The following is an 18,040-nucleotide window of genomic DNA, read 5'->3' on the forward strand; positions in this document are numbered from 1 at the left end:
GCCCAGCCATTATGCATGTGTATCCATTCTCACGAGTGCAGCAATCTACGAGTAACATGCTCTAAACCAATAGTCCTGCTAGTCCACCGATCCATCGGGCAAGACAAAGACAGCAAACGCATGAGGGCAGCCTGTTCAAGTATGGGAAACCAAGATTCGGATCGATTTGTTTCCCATGGCAGCCCGGACTATTGCTGGCCGGAGGGGGATCGTGATCGAGGATCGAAGTTGAGTTTCAGAACCGCTACTAGTCGACTGAGTGTGGCCTGGTGGGAAAGGGAGAAAGTTGGAGACTTCATCCAGCAGATCTTAGATCCCCCGCTGCCATCTGATATCCAAGCCAGCCCAGGGGGCGAAAAAAACACGTAAATGCGTACACGTCTGCCGTTGCGGCTGGTTTGCTTCACCTGATTTGACCGTGACTGTGACTGGGTCTCGCTACGGTTGGCACGATACTGCCTGATAAACACCCCAGCACCGTCCTGTCCTGTCTCTTTCTTGCATGCGTGCAGGCAGCTTCAGTAGGTGCGCGTGCAAATCCATGCCGGATCTACTCTGCTGGTCTGCCCCTTTCGCCAAGTCGTGCATGCTACTGGCGACCAAATGCTACCAGATCCGAACGAACAGGATGTCCGGGGAAAGTGAGGCCATCGGCCTGCTTATGTACGATTTAGGGCCATGCGGGCAGCTCGCGTCGCATCTCCCGTATCTAAGGGCGATCAGCCCCTCCGTCTTCGATGGCCAGACCACATCACGTTAACCCTTCCAATCCTTGGCTGCCTGGGGAGGGAAGTTCCTGTATTCTGACGAGACGGACGCAGCCACTAGGCAACGGTCGTGGGTACCTTTTTCTTTTTCTCTCTGTTCCGCCTACCGCTACGGACTACGGGTTTGAGCCGCTTGACTACTTGACTCTTGAGCCGCGATGTCATCGAGATGATTGATAACGGAGGCACAAATTTCCCGTTCCTGGCTACCTAGGCTGCTGGGCTTGCTTGTTCTGACGGTGTCCAGCCAAAGGGGCTACTGACCGTTCCGGCCAGACGGAGGCCTTATGCGTGCTAATGAGTCTTAGCAGCGTCTTAGCACGCAGCCAATAAGTAACGTTTCTGCTCGAACCCGCAGCGGATGGGCTGGAAACTGGGGGAGGCCAGAGGAAAAAAGGAGCAGAAAATGGGAGCAGAGAAAAAAAGGGAAAAAGGAGGGGCTGATCAGTCCATTAGCAGTCTAGCCCTCCATGACACTGCCGATCGCCTCACCAAATCTTCGATCCAGACCGTTCCGTGGCTTCTTCATCTCCTTTGCAGCATGCCTAAGCATGATCACCCTAGGGTTCTCCTTCGCATCTGGGCAGTCGCTGGCGATCAGGGAAACGCTCTCCCCAGGCGGCCAAGCTACCTGGAGCTGCCTGGAGCTACCACTCACGACCACGCAATTTGCGACAGCGCGGCTCCGTTTTGCACCTCTTCTGAAGCTCTAGACTGACTGGCAATGGCCAGCAAAACCTGCTTTCAACGTTACTTGCACGAGTTTTTCTTCTTCTTCTTTCTCTTTTTTTGCCTCCATTCATGCTTAGCCGGTGCCAATACGTAATTCTCCGTGACGATTTGTGCACCGCTCTTGGACATACTGTAGCAGACACTCTGACACTAGCCTAGCAGCAGCTCAGCAGCACCCTTGCCCGTCCTGCCCGTCGCGTTCGTTCCGTAAACCTAATCTGCCCTTGTCCCCATGAACGCCAAGCCCTGCGTATCGCTCACTCCGTCCAATACCTAGCCGAACTGCCGCGGGCTCCGTTCAAAGTTCCAAACGAAGCTCAGCTCACCATCGAGCCATGAAGTACTTACTCCTGGTATCTCCTGTGCTGCCGCGTCTGTAAATGCAACATGCTGCATCAAATACATTAAGACAACCTTACGCGAGCGGCAGCACCAACCTCGGAGTGTGCATGCAACATGGTGTAGTACCACTACACCCTATGCTGCTGTTGCGTTGCAGTGCTGCTGCTGCAAGGCCTCGATCCGCACTGATATCAAAGATCTAATTCCCACGCAGCCCGCCCGCGTCCAAATTGGCTAGCATCCCGTTCGCTTCCCCATCCCGTCGCTTCCTGTCCGCATCTGTCTGGTCTTCACCACGATGGTGCATGTGCGTTATTACCGCGTACATGAAATGGAAAGAAACAGCAGCTAGTGGAAACATCCTCTTGCGATTCTCTCTCCTGCCCAGCCGGTGAGATGGGACACGGGAGCACGAGGAACGGATGGCGCGGTCGTCCATGCTGCACGGCAACTTTAACCATCATGCTATTGTCTTCCAGAAAGTCTAATACCCGTTGCGACGCCTCGTGCCTCGGTAGATCGAATCATGCCGAAGCCGAACACACCGCATGCCAGCGTATTAGCATCGTGAGTCACTCCGGACGATTCAGTCCTAGTATTGATCTGTCGCACAACCGACAGATCAGGGCAGGGCAGGGTACACAGCTCGACTTGCTTCACCCTGGTATCACGACATACGGAGTACATGCAGCTTGTGAATGCAAGCCGCGTGGTTGTCAGTTTGATATTGATGCCCGCCTGTCTGCCTACTTTGCCTGTACGTACCGTGACCGTAACCGTGAGCCGGCCGTCGTCCATGGTGACCAATCCCAGCCCGCCCACTTACAGTAAGCATGTCGTTTTTATTAACAATATCATATTAATTGAAGACCGTTACATCGCAGCCGCTTTGACATTTGACACACTGCTGCTGATGAGAGCCGCTTTCCCCGTCCCCCCCGGCTTCGGAGAGCAGCTTGGACTTTGGCTGCTCTCCCCGGGATGGAATAGCTTCATGCCGGCTGGCTGGCTGGCTGTTGATGGGTTGACATGACTTCACCCGTGCGGCCGTTTGATCTTCGGATTTGTGCCCGTCCAGTGATCGACAGTCCCAGACCCAACGATCAGGTAGCTTGGTGGAGTGATCCGTTCCCGGCTGTGCCTGGGCTCCTGGGACACACACAACCACGCGTTTGTGTCGGGGAGCGGTTTTTTGTGGTTTTCGTTTGGCAACAACAACTCAGCCGGAACCACAACTTTTTCTCCCCTTCGTCTCCCTGCTTGGCTCTCCCTGTGTTCCGGGAGAGCAAATGATCAGCAGGCGCTTCCCGGTTTTTCCTTCTCGAAGTATTTTCCGGACCTTCTGGCGTGTTACAGAATTTGCCTGTCGAAGAGTCTAGACCCATCCGGCTCTCCTCATTCTATGGAAACTTTGAATTGGAATGAGCGGGTTTGCGTTTTGGGGGCGCGTGTTTGCCTCCTCGTTCACGTGCTCCTACATCCCAGCAACGCATCAGGCACCACAGGACAGAAAACCGTCTGGTCGCTGACCCAGGCACCGCCAGGTCGGTTAGACGGACACCCGTCACCAATGGCCGACCGAACCCCGATCGATATTCCTGTTTTTCCGCAGGCTGGCATAACTGTCATTTATGACGGCTGACGCTGAATTTTCAATGCATCCGTCTCGCGTGGCCACCGTGACAAAAAGCCGCCGTCATCAATTGATTACTGAGGACCGATTGGCAATTGTTCCGTTTCGAGCGTGCCATCAAGCAAGGGTCCTGTTCATTCCCCCGTCGTTTCCACCGACAGACGAGAGCTTATTCTCTCGTTTGGTGCCTGATATTGGGAACAAACACGCACCTGACCTGAACCTGACCGCTGCTAACCTCCTCAAATCGGTCGCTCCCCCGCCTGCCCAATCCGCTAAAGTTGTCAGAGAGCTTATTGCGATCCCGGTCCCTGCCTGTCACAGGGCATTTGCTGGCCCAGATACCCGTACTATTGCTTTCGCCCTTTTAACTCTATCTGACGCTCTTCCGTTTCCGGAGGAGCGGCCCCTTAGGTTCGCGCAAAAACCAAACCAAACAGCCCAACATCGCGGATGCCGTGCGCTATTATTTGCCCGAGACAGCGAGTCCCGCCGAAGGGGAGGAGGGAACAACGCATCTATTGGCAACCATAGGGAAGGGGTGAATTGAGGAGAAGATAATAGCGGAAAGGGTGAAAAGTAAGGGTCCAAACTTTTGGTCAAAGCTCTCTCAATCGACGGTCGGCTGAAGCGTAGCGCCTATTCGTTGCTCCTGACAGGGCCCTGATCAGGAGGAAATAGGGCGATAGGGCGATAGGGCGACAGATAGCGCAGTCCGAAAGCACGCCTTCGTGTTTTACTAAGTGCGGTAGAACTTCCACATACTGACACATTTCCACTTACTAACGGCCGGCCCGGGGCGAGCTGGATGGTGGTGGTGTGTGGTTGCGGTTTGCCCGCCCTGGGACGGCCGGCTTCCGCTATTCACCCCCAGGCACTGCACGTGTTACTTCCTGCCTGCTTGCCTTGTTAGTTTCTATTTCAGGTGAAAGGGAGAGTCCGTTGGCCTGGCGATGCAGGCATTCATTCATGCTCATACGAACGCCCCTCCCATGGCCTGATTAAACAAATTCCGCATTGTTGGTACGTAAATGCCTGCCCGCTGAGAGGAAGGCGTATCCCTTCTCGCCATTTTAGAAATCCCGTGAGGTTGTTTTTTGAAACAATGATTCCTGCGCTATATTTAGACGCTGGCGTGGTGTTTGCGTGTGTTTGCGTGTGTTTGTGGCCGGGAGGGTCCCCCAGGGAAAGAAAATGGGCTATGCAACCTTAATCATGCCGAAAAAAAGGAAAACCACGATGGTCTGGTTCCGGCCCCGCATGCGAGGGTTTTTGTTTGCTCAATGGCATAGCAAACCATCGTGAGGCACGCGGCCGGTTCTCCAGGACCCCAGGACCCCCAGGGGGCGTTGGGGGCGTTCTTCCAATGGTCTAGATGCGCAACTGCACTCTATCTGCCGCAGGGGAGAATCTCCCGTCCAACTGGACTGGGCTGACGACTCACACCACACCACCACACACCATACAAGCCCCCGTGGCGTAAGCCACACGGCAATTCTGCTCAGATTTCGCCGAAGCCTTTCCTGGATATGTAGCATCTAACGAACGCTGGCGAGGCCTTCTTGGCAAAGTGAGAGTAAGCCAGCCGCAAGAGAAAATCCTCGAGGCGACTGGTCTGTTTCATCAGTTGCTCCGGACGACGACTGACTGCATGCTTTGGCCTTGGCACACTGGACTATTGCCAATGTATCTGTCTGCTTATCTACGGAGTATCTGTCAACTCATTGAGGGCAGCAGTTCTCATTACGGTGAATTCCCTCGCTTGCATACGCACGCAAGGTGGCTGGCGCGGCACGGCGCGGCACGACGCGATGCTATTCACATGCGTCGCTCTCTCAACGCCTCCCCGGCCGCAAGTCGGAGATGAATCGAGAAGGGGGCGCAGAGCACCATTTGACGACTAATGGCAATGGTACAGATTACAGAGTACAGAGCAGGCGAACAACAATAATACCACCGCAGTCGTGTGATGTGATGGATTTATTATTGGGTTTTGCTCAGGTACGTCCGTTTTCTTTTTTCACCAATACGGACGGACGGTCGACGGCCGGGGACGACGAAAGCGATTGCGTAAGCCACCCCCAGCCACCCAGCCCTACCAACTGCGCTCTGAGATCTTATCCCCAACCACGTACGTAACGTACACAGCCGTGCTTAGGCAGGATACGGTTCACGGAGAGATGCTTTTGCATGTGTGGCTAGGCTTAGCTTCGAAAATGAAGATTTCGTACTCGCCTAGTAGTATGTGTGTGAGTGACTGAGTGAGCATCATGCACGCGCGCGCCCGCAACTTGTTTCTCCGTTGCTCCCGGTGGTGGGCGCGAGTAAGTGAATCGAGGGGCGAACACCGGATACCGGCTCATACGATACCTTGCGACATTGTGTCCTTGCCGAAGGTGCCGGTCGTCCCGTTTCCCCCGCGAAAGAGCGAGCTCCAAACAGCCTAGCAAACAGGCTAGAATTGACCATCGGCGCGAGGCGTTTCTGAGCTATTGATATGGCGGTTTCAATACGCGAATGCCGTGGTGGTGGCCGTGGTGGTATCAAGAGGCGTAGGGCTAGGACGTTCGGCCTTCTGCCGTCAACTATGGTACGCTGGAGGGATATGCCGGTTGCATCGCATGCCATACTATCCAGCTCGGGGTTATTTCGCAGTTAGAGAGGGGCCATCACGCCGGCGGCAAGACGTAGAATGTGTAGGTTTAATAGACGGCGTGTAGGCAATGGTAAAGCCACGATGCACGGTACAGGGATACGTTTCCAAGGCTGAAAATGAGGTAATGGCGTCGCCAACGTTTGGAACGGTTGTTGGACATCTGAAGATAGCAACTACTTGAAGACTAGGTAGGTTTCCCACATACAAGCCCGCGCATGTCGGGACGTCGAGTGCTTCACAATGTTCAGGCAGAGAGAGATATAGAGTGTGTGTATGAAAAATATGCGAACAGATCACAAGTCAAGCAAGTAGGTATTCATTATGAGCTCATTACATAAGGAAGTAAGCAATAGTACGGAGTATGTTTAAGGAAACTCCTTCAACGTCTGCCGCTGAGCCTCCTCCGGGCTGCTCCCGTAGACCCTGCTGCCCCGGCCGTTGATGATGTGGGAGATCTCGCTGCCGTTCTGGCCGTTGAGCCAGATGGTGGTCATGCGGTGGATCTTGACGCCCGCGCGGCCGTCGGCGGGCGCCTCGATGGCGTTCTCGGCCTTGACGGGGCTGTCGCGGAAGTACGAGTAGACGCCGAGGCCCCAGGCCTCGTGGGTCGCGACGCCGTCGGCAATCTTGTAGGAGGCGTACCCGTTGACCGTCCCGCCGTGTGACATGTACCGCTCCTGGCTCGGCGGGTCGTACGGGATCTCGGACTGGTAGAAGTAGACCCGCCCGTTCTGCCCGTTCCAGAGGGTCTGGTACTCCTCGTGGTGCTCGTTGAAGAGGCCGTACGCCACCACGTTGTCGCCGTTGACCACGATGCCGTGCTTGGTCGGGTTGCTGTCCCAGCCCGCGCCGGGGCCGTGGTCCGCGCGCCAGAGCCAGAGCTGGTCGCACACGACGTCGTGGCTGTGGATGACGATGCCGACGTCGTTCTTGCCCGCCTGCGCGCCGCCGGTGCGCGCCGTGATGTCGAACAGGAAGGTCGGGTCCGCGCTGTGGCTCGCCGAGCTGCCCTCGGTGCCCACCTCCATCAGGTAGGGGAGTTGGTGGGGCCCGCGTCGATGATGAGGCCGGCGACGGTCACGCCGTCGACGTCGGCGACCTTGATGGCCGTGTTGCCCTGTCTCCGGGATGAGCGTGGCGAAGCCCATGCCGAGGACGATGGTGCCCGCCTTGGTGACCTGCAGGGCCTCGTCCAGCTGGTAGACGCCCGGGGTCAGCAGGATGTGCTTGCCGGCGCGCAGGGCCTCGTTGAGCGACGCGGCCGTCGAGGTCGCGGACTGCGCGACGTGGAACTCGCCGCCCTCGACGGGGATGGAGCGGCCGGGCGTGTGCCTGCCCTCGGTCCACGAGGGGCCCTGGGTGTCGCGCTGGAGGGCGGGGACGAAGACGGCGTAGCGGCCGGCGTCGTCCACATACAAGTACGGCTTCTCGCGCACGAGGGGCGTGCGGTCGACGGTGGTGTAGGGGTCCGTGGGCCAGTTGTTGCCGCTGGGCGCGTTGCCGCACCCCACAAAGACCATGTTCCAGACGCCGTTGGCCCAGCTGCCCCACGAGCAGTTGCGCGACAGCCACTGCTGCTGCGAGCCCGGTAGGACCTGGTTGTCCACCACCGAGTCGGCCATGAAGCCGCCGCTGGCCCAGCCGCCGGCGTGCGTCTCCGGGTCCACCTGGAATAGCCAGAGGCCGTTCGGGCTGGTGATGTGCAGACGGCGCAGAGGGGCGGCCTGGATTGGGTGTAAGTACGTCTGTGCTTGCGAGAATAAAAGGAAAGAAGAAAAAAGGGAGGAAAGACTAGTAAAAGTGACTGACGTCACACACTAGACGAGACAAACAGAACGCATGAATAGACTAACCTGGGAAATGGCAATGGTGGTGGTCTTGTTGGTGGCGTCGGAGGCATTAATGGCGAGGTTCTCGTAGGAGCGCCAGAAGTTGCAGGTGGCGTTCATGTGCGGCATCCAGTAGGCGGGGCACGTTGGCGCCGCCCTCGATGCGGACGGCGTCGGGGCCCTGGCCGAGCCCCCGCCACGGAGGTGTAGAAGCCGACGTCGAAGAGGACGGGATAGGTGCCGGGCTTGAAGAGGAGCGAGTAGCGCTCCGGGCCGAACTCGTTGGCCTCCATCTGCTTGAAGATCTTGTTCGCTTGCTCCTGCACCGCCCCGGCGGGCATGCTGGGGTCGAAGACGTAGACGTTGGGGCCCAGCACGGTGTTGTTTGCGTCGGCCATGTTGTTGTTTGGTGTGTTGGAACTGATTACAATAGGGTAAAAGGTAGGGATGATCTGTCCGAAGAAAGGTAGAGCAGAATCTAGGGGAGGAAGAAGATGAATTATATATATAGCTCTCGGATTCTCCAAAGCAATCAATCATATTGCATGAAGCTAAATTCAAGTTTCTTTTACCGTCTTCACTCCACTTATGAGACAGCAAACCAGCCGACAGCCAGTGCAAGCCATGGCGCGAGGACCCGGTGACCGTCACCTAGTTAATGCAGTCACCGAGATGGAGCTATGCTGTTACGAAGAGCAAGCCGGCTGTGGAGTTCTGGCCGGGTGCTGGAGTGAAACATCTCATGTTCGCTGTGCCAGAGTGTGATGGTCTTGGTGATGTTGAGCAGAGACACGCCGAGTCCAGAAGCAGCCCAGTGACTGCAGCCCGGTGCGGCGGGCACGCATGGCTGTTGGTCGGGAACCGCCTGGCCCAGCAGAGACGGATTCCGTTTTTTCCTCGGCGCCCCGATGGCTTCTTCTTGGCTGTGGCCCGGTGACTACCATCAATCAATTCAATGCGTGGCGAGGCAAGCAACAGACTATTTCTATTGAGGGAGCCGAGCTCTCAACTCACGTCGGCTGGCAGTTGTCATTTGCCGCAATCTGTCTGGTGTTCGCTGTGGACCAGCTTGGCAGGCACTTGGCGCTACAGTGAGCTACCTACCACAGCCTAGCTTGCCTAAAGTAGCTGATTGCGGATGACATCAGTCGTCACCTCTGGGCACGCAAGGAAAACAAGATGCGTTGAACAACGAGTGCGTTCATTTGCGAAGAGGCAATAGGGCATGCATCCTTTTACAGGGAAGTGGCTGGCGCAAAGAAGCACCAGCCACTGTGCTACGTAAGGGAGATGGGCGATGGACCGAGAGAGGCGAAGTAAGTGTGTCGTGTCGTATCGTGTCGACCTGCGCTGGATTGAAACATTCTCACGCAACCCCACCATTGACTGCAAGTGAGCGAGCAGGCGGGTTTCCTACCTACACCCATCAAATAGCTTCAGCGCCAGCGCAGCATCAACCACCTCAATCAAGACCTTTAAATTACTTACCTACCTACATCCTACCCATCTTCACCAGCGTGACCTTCATTTACCTTCCGTACAGCTGTTTACTCCACCCCATCACAGCCAACAGGTCTCGTCAGTCAGCCATGGTGAGTACCCAAGATAGCCAGCCGCCGCACGCGGGAGGCAATCCGCCCTACTACGCTGAGACCGCCAATGTCGCCGGCGCCCCTCCCTCAGAGCTCGCAGGCGATTCATCTTCATCACGCCCTCGCCCTCCTTCTCTGCCGTACCAGATCAACCTCAACGACCAGCCTTTGGGAGAAGACGGCGAGCCCTACCACGTGCCGCCGCCGCCGCCAGGCCCCCGCCGGCAAAGACGGAACAACAGTATTACCCTCCCCCCTCCGCCAGGGCCGCCCCCGAATCACGATGCGCATCCGCACCCTCTGCAGTCGCACCCCTACACATCCACGCCGCCCCTCCGAGCTACCAAGAGACCGCACCGCCCGGGTCGTCGGTGACGTTCAACGACGAGAAGCGACCAGTACTACCACCGCGACCGTCTTCACAGCCGGGACAGCAGGGACAAGGACAAGTGCCGTACTTTGCACCTCCACCCACCGAAGCGAACAATGCTGGACCCAGTCAAGCGCAAGCTCCCTACTTTCCGCCGCCGCCAGGACAGGCGACGAGCGATGCGCCCCCAGCAGCCGCCCATAATGAGCCCTCATCCTCCTATGTACCCAGCGCTGCAGCGATCGGCGTCGCCTCCAGCAATAACGAGAAGCCGGATCAAAAACAACAACAAGCCCAGCCGCAGGGCGCCAAGAAGAAGACTTTTGGCGAGCGCTTGTACCAGTGGGGCGTCGCGACGGGCGTGCCCGTCAACAAGATCACGAACAAGCTAGGGTCGGAGGCGTTCTGGCCGACGACCATGGACAAGGAGTGCGACAAGGCCGCGCGCATCCTGAAGTCCTTCTGCAAGGACGGCTTCTACGCGAACCCCTCGTGCCAGCAAGCGCCGTCGCCGTCGCCGGGCCACCCGACATCGCCGGGCCCCAAGGGCGACAGCAAGGCCCTGGTCAAGATCCCCGCCGAGGCCATCAAGCAGGCCCGGGGCCTCGCCATCTTCACGACCTTGCGGACGGGCCTGCACTTCAGCGGCGCGGGCGGCTCGGGCATCGTCGTCTCGCGGCTGCCCGACGGCTCGTGGTCGCCGCCCTCGGGCTTCCTGGTGCACACGCTGGGCGCGGGCTTCATGATCGGCCTCGACATCTACGACAGCGTCTGCGTGCTCAACACCGAGGACGCCGTGCGCGCGTTTACGCGCCCGCGGCTCAGCCTCGGCGGCGAGATCGCGGTCGTCGCGGGCCCCGTCGGCGCCGGCAAGTCCCTCGAGGGCGCGCTCGGCGCCGGCAAGCCCGTCTGGTCGTACATGAAGTCGCGCGGCTTCTACGCGGGCGTCCAGGCGGACGGGACCGTCATCATCCAGCGGCCCGCCGCCAACGCGGATTTTTACGGCGAGGAGAAGATCACGCCCGAGCGCATCCTCAAGGGCGACGTCAAGCCCAACGCCACGGCGGCGGCGGCACCGCCGAAGGAGGGCGAGATCGTCATGTGGCCCGCGGGCGCGCGGCAGCTGATGGAGGTCCTCAAGAGCGCCGAGGGCAAGAAGGCGGACGAGAAGCTGATGAGCGATCTGGGGTCCGGGCCGACGCCGGGGGACCTCGCGACGGCGGACGGGGTGCACCCGGAGGGGCAGCAGCAGCAGCAGCACCAACAGGCTGGCGCGGGGCTGGGGGATGTTAAGTACGGTTGATACGAGACAAGAAAGACATAGAGACTGGCGGCGGTGACGACGTGGCGTCGATAGAAATGCGACGGGATTTCTTTACCCCCTCTCTTCCTCCCTTGATTGCTTTCAAAGGCAAAGCGTTAATTAGGTTTATGGCTTGTTTCAGCACTGCTTGTTGGTAGGTAGATAAGATGAATGGTAAATTATGTATGTATGTAGTAGTATCATTACTCCATTACCCGTCACTCCTATGGACATTTTCTCTCGTAAATGCTGTTTCTCTCCGTGTATCGCAACTCGCGCGTACATTCTCCTTGGTATCAAAACAAAACCTCAACCCAAAACGTAGACCATCATCATCTCGTCATCCCACCATGCCTTCTCGTCAAAAGTCATCGGGCCAAATCAACCCAATCTATCCCATTAGACGCCCCCGGAATCCTCCTTCTTCGTCTTGAGATACTGCAAATTGACCGGCGTGATGGGTGCCCCGCCCCCCAGCACGGCCATGACGTTGCGCATCGCAAGCTCCTCGAACCCGACGTGCGTCTCGACGGTGCCGCCCGCGTTGTGGCACGTCAGCAGGACCCGGTCGTCGGCCAGGGCCGCGAGCCGCGGGTGCACGCGCGGCTCGTCGGCGTGCACGTCGAGCGCCGCGGCCACGAGCCGGCCGTCCTCGAGCGCGTCCGCGAGCGCCTCCTCGTCGACGAGCGTGCCGCGCGCCACGTTGACCAGGCGCCCGCGCCCCGGCGGGAACCAGGCCAGGCTCGCGCGGTTGATCAGTTGGCCGGCGCCCGAGGGCGCGCAGAGGACGACGCAGTCGCTCGAGCGGATGAGCGCCTCGAGCGTGGCGCAGAACCGGACCCCGAGCCGGGACTCGAGCGCGGCCGGCTTCCGCTCGACGTCGTGGTACAGCACCGCCATGCCGAAGGCGAGGGCGCACTTGCGCGCGAGCTGCTGCCCGATGTTGCCGAGCCCGACGAGCCCGAGCGTCTGGGTCCGCAGGTTGCGGCTGCGGGCCGTCGCGGCCTCGTGGCAGCGCGCGAAGGCGTCGGGGCTGGTCCGGCTCGCGGCCAGGGTGTAGGGCAGGGCGCGGAAGGTGCCGACGACGAGGGCGACGGCGAAGTCGGCGACGGCCTCGGCCGCGGCCAGGCCGCCGTTGCAGTAGACGATCCCCCGCGCGCCCAGCAGCGCGGTGTCGGCCCAGTCGAAGCCGGCGCCCGCGCTGGCGAAGACGCGGACGCTGGCGGGGAGCAGGGCGACGAGCTCGGCGTCCCAGCGGCCCATCTCGCCGCCCGTGCCCCAGAAGGGGCGCAGGACGGCGTCGAAGTCGCCCCAGCGGCGCTCGCGCAGGGCGGCGAGGAACTGCGGCCGGGCGCGCTCGGCCGCGGTCGGGCGGATCACGGTGAAGGTGGCGGACAGGGCCGCGTAGGTCGCGGGGTTGTACTGGATGGGGTCGCCGATGTGGAGGACGACGGGCTTTCTCGCGGCGGCAGCGCCGGTGCTGTCGACTGAGGAGGAGGCCGAATGGTGAGAACGAGGATGACGAATAGTCGGGACAGGGGCTGAAGATGCGACAAAAGGGGGGATGGGAGGAAGCGGGCCCGGCAGTGGTGGTGCGGACTGTGCGGGGGATGCGGAGCGCGGCGTCGCGGAGATGGGCGTCGAGGGGGCATGGGCGTGTTTGCTGGTTCCGCCATGGCTGCTTGGGTCTGACGCAAGTATGTAGATATGCTACGAATTTGGGTTACAGATAGACGAGTGAGTAGACAACCCCTTTAGGTGGTGATTTGTGCCACCTTTTTTCTGGTTGAGGGGGATATGAGAATCCGGGGTAACGCTCCCCACCTGACGATGCGGGATCTATCAGCTATCAATCTGATCTCTCTCGCTCTCTCACCGCTAGTGCCGATCTTTGGGGGAAGTTGGGCGTGTTAAGAGAGGGCCGTCCCGAGTAGGGGGGACTCGAATTTAACGACTGCGACTAATCAACTCCTTCACAGTAATCACAGCAAGGGGGTCAATTAGCATGCGAAGTGTTGGGCTGGCAGGATGGGACGGGGATGTGGCTTTTGTACAGACGACGATGGGAACACCGTTTTATTAGGGAGAGAGGTCCAAGAATTGGAGCTGTCGTGGCGGGCGTACTGCACTATGCAAAATAAGCAAAAAGCACCTTGTCCCTAACGTTTGCCCAACAGCTCCGGCATACCCTTTTGGGAAAGATAAGGTGAAGAGCGGCTGCATGGGCGTTTGGACGTTAATCGACCCCAATGATCGCCGAGCAGCAAGTGCCGCAACGGGAGCTCTGGAGTGGGGGGTTTGGGGTGGGGGATAACCTACAGGTACAGCTGCTGCGGTGCTCTGTAGGCGATCTGCCTAGGCATCTACCTGTGGGTTTGATGTCAGGGCTGCAATTCAGCTATTGGAATTTACTTACGCTCTGTTTCTCTGGCTTGATGGTGTTAGGCTATTTGCCCTTCACCTCCACCGATGGAATCAATCATCGTATCATAAGTGAGGCAGTCAGTATGTCTATGCTACCGCCCATCCTATGATAGTATATGACTGTGCTAAGCCCTTTGTGCCCCAGGACCGAGGGCGCCTACATTTCAATGCGCTTATAAGGACACCCACGGAATTAAGAGTCACGAGATTCACGTTCGACCGCAAGAAGAGAAATATTCAGTTCAGTCGGGTGGTTCATCAGCCCCCGTAAAAAATCGCAAATGGTATTCATGCTCTGTTCGCGCGTGTCCTTATTCATGGCATCGCTGCTTCCAGCAGCCCATGTTCCAAACTTCAAAAAACACAAAAAGAAAAGAGGAGGAAGTAAAAAAAAAGAACAAAATAAAATGGGGTTTGGTCGCCCGCCCCCTCTCCTCCCCCTCCTAAACTTGGTGCTCTTGCTGCTGCTGCTGCTGCTGTCGTTGAGGCTGCTGCTGCGACAGGTCCACGAGCTCGATGTGACTCTCGTTGCCGTTGCCACCGCCGTTGCCGTTGCCGTTCCCGCCGCCGTGCTGACGACGACGACGGGCGTCGAACCGGTACCGGAACGACGCGGCGAAGCGGACGAGGCCGAGCACAAGGAAGAAGCCCAGGATGGTGCCGATGGTGATGGCCACGACGGTGATGGTCTCCTTGTCGTCTCCGCCGGAGCCGGCATCGGTGGTGGTGCTGCTGCTAGGCGTTGCCGTTGGCGAGGCGGCAACGCCCCCACTGTCGCTGGTGCTGGTGGTGCTGGTGCTGGTTCGAGAGTCGAGCGCGAACTGCGGCTCGTCCAGCATCGTCACCACCGAGCTGGTCGGGAAGCATCGGTACATGGACCGGGCCGGCGTCCCGGTCCAGAGGTACGTTCCGCAGGCGGGGAAGTCGGTGTAGGTGCTATACAGGGGAATCAAGTCAGCCAGACAGTTCATAAGTATTGATATCTCGCTATTCCGATAGAGGGTTTGGACTAGTAGTGCTGAGATCGATAACAAGCAAGCAAATCTGAAATGCGCGCTACAGACGATGATGAAAAGAAGATGCCAAGAAGGATATGAAATGGAGGCGGAGGAAGACTTACCAACAGCCGGAGTTGGTGTTGGCCACGTCGCAAGACCCGGCCACGACGGCGCTGTAGTCCACGCAGACCGAGAACAGCGGGGAGTATGTGCCCGAGGCACAGCCGACGACGTGCGCCTTGTTGGTGGCGCAAGAGTACTCCGGGTCGCATGTCCAGGGGTACGCTTTTCATATATATTGTCAGTATCAGGTCCTTGGTTCTCAGTTTTCTGTTCCAATTCGTCTCAGGGTGTGATTAATGGTGCTCTACTGGAAAAGAAATCGAAGAAGGAAGCAACGGAGAACGTCTTTCGGTTGGGCAAGAAACTTACAAGAAACGTTGGCGACCCATCCGCAAGTCTGCGAGTTCACCCAGGTGTTGCTGGTGGTGGTGATGGCGGGGGCGGCGGAGGCGAAGAAGGCGGCGGCGAAGGCGGTCTCAGGGGCAGGGACAGAGACAGAGACAGAGACAGAGACAGAGACAGAGACAGAGACAGAGACAGAGACAGAGACAGAGACAGAGACAGAGACAGAGACAGAGACAGAGGCAGAGGCAGAGGCAGGGGCGGCGGCAGAGGCGGCAGCAGCGGGCGGGACAAGACCAGTTTCGCGAGGCACCCAAGGGGCGCGCTCGCCCATCGCCATGGTGACGATGGCCACCAGAAGCAGCGTCAGGAACTTGTTCATGATCTGTATATATATGTGAGTGAGTACGAGCTGAGAAACCCATCTTGGATGCTAGGTTTCGGGAGTGTACTTACGATCGTATAAATATTCACAGGCTTTATGTCGATCGAGGATTATTACTGGTGGGCAGGAGTCGCGAGAGAGAGCGTGTGCTTGATTGCCAATACCGAAGTTCAACGTGTGCGAAGTCAGATCAGAAGTGAGGTTGGTTGGCGATCGATGCTATTTGTTTGCAGAGGTAAACAACAGAGTGACTGGAGGTCTTGAGCGCGCCAGTCAAGTGTAAGTTGATTCGCGTCTAAGCTCGCTATCTACATTGAATCAAAAAGCTCCCAGTAATATCAATGGCTCAACTGTGACTTACGCCGTGCCATTCACTGCAAAGCAGTACCTATGACCAGATAGGACTGCTAAGTCATATCGCCTAAGGCGCCTGGGAAGGCACACTCACTCCCTTGTGAGCCCTCAGGCTTCCACTGAGCGTCGCCGACCGTCATAGCTATTACCACCTGAGCCGCGTGAAGGCCCTTGAAGGCCCTTGAAGGCCCTGTTTGTAAAAGGTATTGCTCCCGTTCCCAGCAGCAAAGCTCCTCACGCTAGCGCGGGGATTGTCTGCAATTAGGAGGAGACTTGTAATTAACTTGGCCAAACTGCTGTGCAATGGCGATTGTTATGCCCGGTGAGGCACAAGGTGAGTCGACGCCGGCCAAGAATGACTTCCAGGGCTCATCCAAGCATGCCTCGAAAGAGATCCTGTCAGCTAATGCGTTGTTGCTCACTTCCAGGCCAATCCAGCGAATTTGCGATGTACACCAGTCAACCTCGTATCATGAGCAATCAAGCGTTTCTCATGACTTCTGCTTCTTCCTCACAAGCCCCGCGCTTAGTACATTCACCTGCCCCCCGTTCGATGGTGTAGGTGTAGGCAGAGATTGCTGCAAATCCGAAGTTTTCGGCTTCTTCCTGACGAGACCCCCGCCCAGAGTATTCACAGGTGCCGTTTCTCCTGGACACGAATTCTCGTCGCCGTCCGTCGTGCGCTTTCGCTTAACCATGCCCGACAAGTTGTTGATGGTACCGCCGATTGCGCCGTCACCACTCGCCTCCGGCAGCATGGGATTCGATCGGCGCCCCACAATATCGAGGCTCCAGCGTTCTCCGACGTTGACCTCGTTGATCCATCGGGCCGTGCTTGCGAGGGCCTGCTTCACCGAGCCAAACTCGAGGTGGAGCAGGAGTTCAACGGCGCGCTTGTATCCCGAGTCGTCGAGAATGACCTGGCCCCGCCCTTCCTCGGGCCAGTAGTAATGGGCGGTGCTCGTGTGTTTGGGGAAGTGGGCACGCTGGTGGGTTTTGATGCGTGGCTGGCGCGGAACAATGGGACCCTTCAGGACCACCTTTTTCTTCTGCTTCTTCTCTTTCGTCGCCTTGGAGTCCGTCTCGCTGCGCTTCAGAGTTGCTGCCGCGGCCGCGGCTTCACTTGCAGTCCGCGCATCAATCTGCGCTTGATCGTGGGCCGGATCTGCAGAAGAGCTTGAAGGCCGAGAGGGCGGGTCAAGAACTAGCCAGATGAAGCCAGTCAAACGCCCACTGGAGCATTCCTGCCGGTGCGACATCAGCTCCCAGAACTGGTCAAGAGTTTTGGGCGTTGGCCATCCTCTGGTCAGCCTTTGCCTTTGGGGGTGGTTTCCTCCAGCTCATCTACGAAGCGGGCCTTTGGGTCGTCTGGGTACATAGGTATAAGGCAGCGTGGGGGTATATTCTTTCCGTATGTCGCTGGATCCGAGGTATAGGGTGATATGCGCTCCAGAGGATCACCAAGAGTCCAGTTGTCCTTGGCTTTCTGTGTGCGAGGCAGCAGGAGTCGGGTGTCATACTGCTCCAGACCCGGCACTATTAGATAGCCGTGTACCTGTTTCCACTCTGGGGTGCTTTCACTCGGCGGTTCAAGTAACGGGTTGAGGACGCGACACCACCATCTTACTAGACCTCTGTCGTCGAGGACATGCTTCCCGCCGTTCTTGACGCTCCCGGGGAAGAGGTATTGCGACTGAGCTCGGGCGAATAGGTTGATGACGCACTGGATGTGTTTGCGCTGCCGTTGCGAAACGAGGTACGAGACGAAGGTGGTCGTGACTTGGCGGATGGGCGACGGGGTGCCTTGGGGAGCTTCAATAGATTGAGGTAGCCGGTCGAGTCGGCTTTGGAAACGAAGATGATGGTGGAAAATGAGGTCGTATATATGTACACTTCCAGGGCAAGCACGAGAAGCTGCTCCTTTGACTCGGGGTGTTCGATCGAGACGGCCAGGAAATGCTTCTCGCAGTAGGTCTTGAGCGGCTTTCGGGGGCGGACCTCGCTTGCGTCGGCTCCCTCTTTGGTCGGAAGCGCGGGCGGGTTGTTCAGAGGTTCGGTCAGGGTAGGCGGCGTCGAGAGGTGGTGAACGGCAAACTTGGCATGTTCGGGGAGGGCCTGCGCAAGCAGTTCGACGAGGGTATTCTTCTTGGAGTCGGGACTCGAGGTGGCTTCGGGGCCGTCCTTTGTCTCTGTTGGATTCGCCATGGTTTCGAGATTGGAGATTGGAGACTGGGATGGGGGGTTTATTTT

At 58.1% G+C, this 18,040-nt stretch overlaps 5 protein-coding genes across 5 annotated transcripts; 1 reads left to right on the forward strand and 4 right to left on the reverse strand.

The window, feature by feature from the left end:
• Nucleotides 1-6,495: 6,495 nt before the first annotated feature.
• Nucleotides 6,496-8,357, reverse strand: PG997_014850 (uncharacterized protein; the record flags this gene model as incomplete). The annotated part of the gene is made up of 3 exons (XM_066819164.1): nt 6,496-7,854; nt 7,984-8,043; nt 8,160-8,357. 3 exons carry the CDS (start codon nt 8,355-8,357, stop codon nt 6,496-6,498), a joined length of 1,617 nt encoding a protein of 538 aa, XP_066661352.1.
• A 1,191-nt stretch (nt 8,358-9,548) lies between these two features.
• On the forward strand, nt 9,549-11,224 carry PG997_014851 (uncharacterized protein; the record flags this gene model as incomplete). Its single annotated transcript, XM_066819165.1, has 2 exons — nt 9,549-9,792; nt 9,858-11,224. The coding sequence occupies 2 exons, from the start codon at nt 9,549-9,551 to the stop codon at nt 11,222-11,224; spliced, it is 1,611 nt and encodes a 536-aa protein (XP_066661353.1).
• Nucleotides 11,225-11,623: 399 nt separating this feature from the next.
• Nucleotides 11,624-12,900, reverse strand: PG997_014852 (uncharacterized protein; the record flags this gene model as incomplete). Its single annotated transcript, XM_066819166.1, has 2 exons — nt 11,624-12,704; nt 12,779-12,900. 2 exons carry the CDS (start codon nt 12,898-12,900, stop codon nt 11,624-11,626), a joined length of 1,203 nt encoding a protein of 400 aa, XP_066661354.1.
• A 1,191-nt stretch (nt 12,901-14,091) lies between these two features.
• PG997_014853 (uncharacterized protein) lies at nt 14,092-15,433 on the reverse strand (the record flags this gene model as incomplete). The annotated part of the gene is made up of 3 exons (XM_066819167.1): nt 14,092-14,584; nt 14,769-14,931; nt 15,079-15,433. The coding sequence occupies 3 exons, from the start codon at nt 15,431-15,433 to the stop codon at nt 14,092-14,094; spliced, it is 1,011 nt and encodes a 336-aa protein (XP_066661355.1).
• An 848-nt stretch (nt 15,434-16,281) lies between these two features.
• Nucleotides 16,282-17,995, reverse strand: PG997_014854 (uncharacterized protein; the record flags this gene model as incomplete). Its single annotated transcript, XM_066819168.1, has 3 exons — nt 16,282-17,061; nt 17,139-17,634; nt 17,682-17,995. The coding sequence occupies 3 exons, from the start codon at nt 17,993-17,995 to the stop codon at nt 16,282-16,284; spliced, it is 1,590 nt and encodes a 529-aa protein (XP_066661356.1).
• Nucleotides 17,996-18,040: the final 45 nt, after the last annotated feature.

The sequence above is a fragment of the Apiospora hydei genome (genome assembly GCF_038363865.1).
Source record: "Apiospora hydei strain CBS 114990 chromosome Unknown utg000010l_segment0_segment0, whole genome shotgun sequence".
Taxonomy (NCBI): domain Eukaryota; kingdom Fungi; phylum Ascomycota; class Sordariomycetes; order Amphisphaeriales; family Apiosporaceae; genus Apiospora; species Apiospora hydei.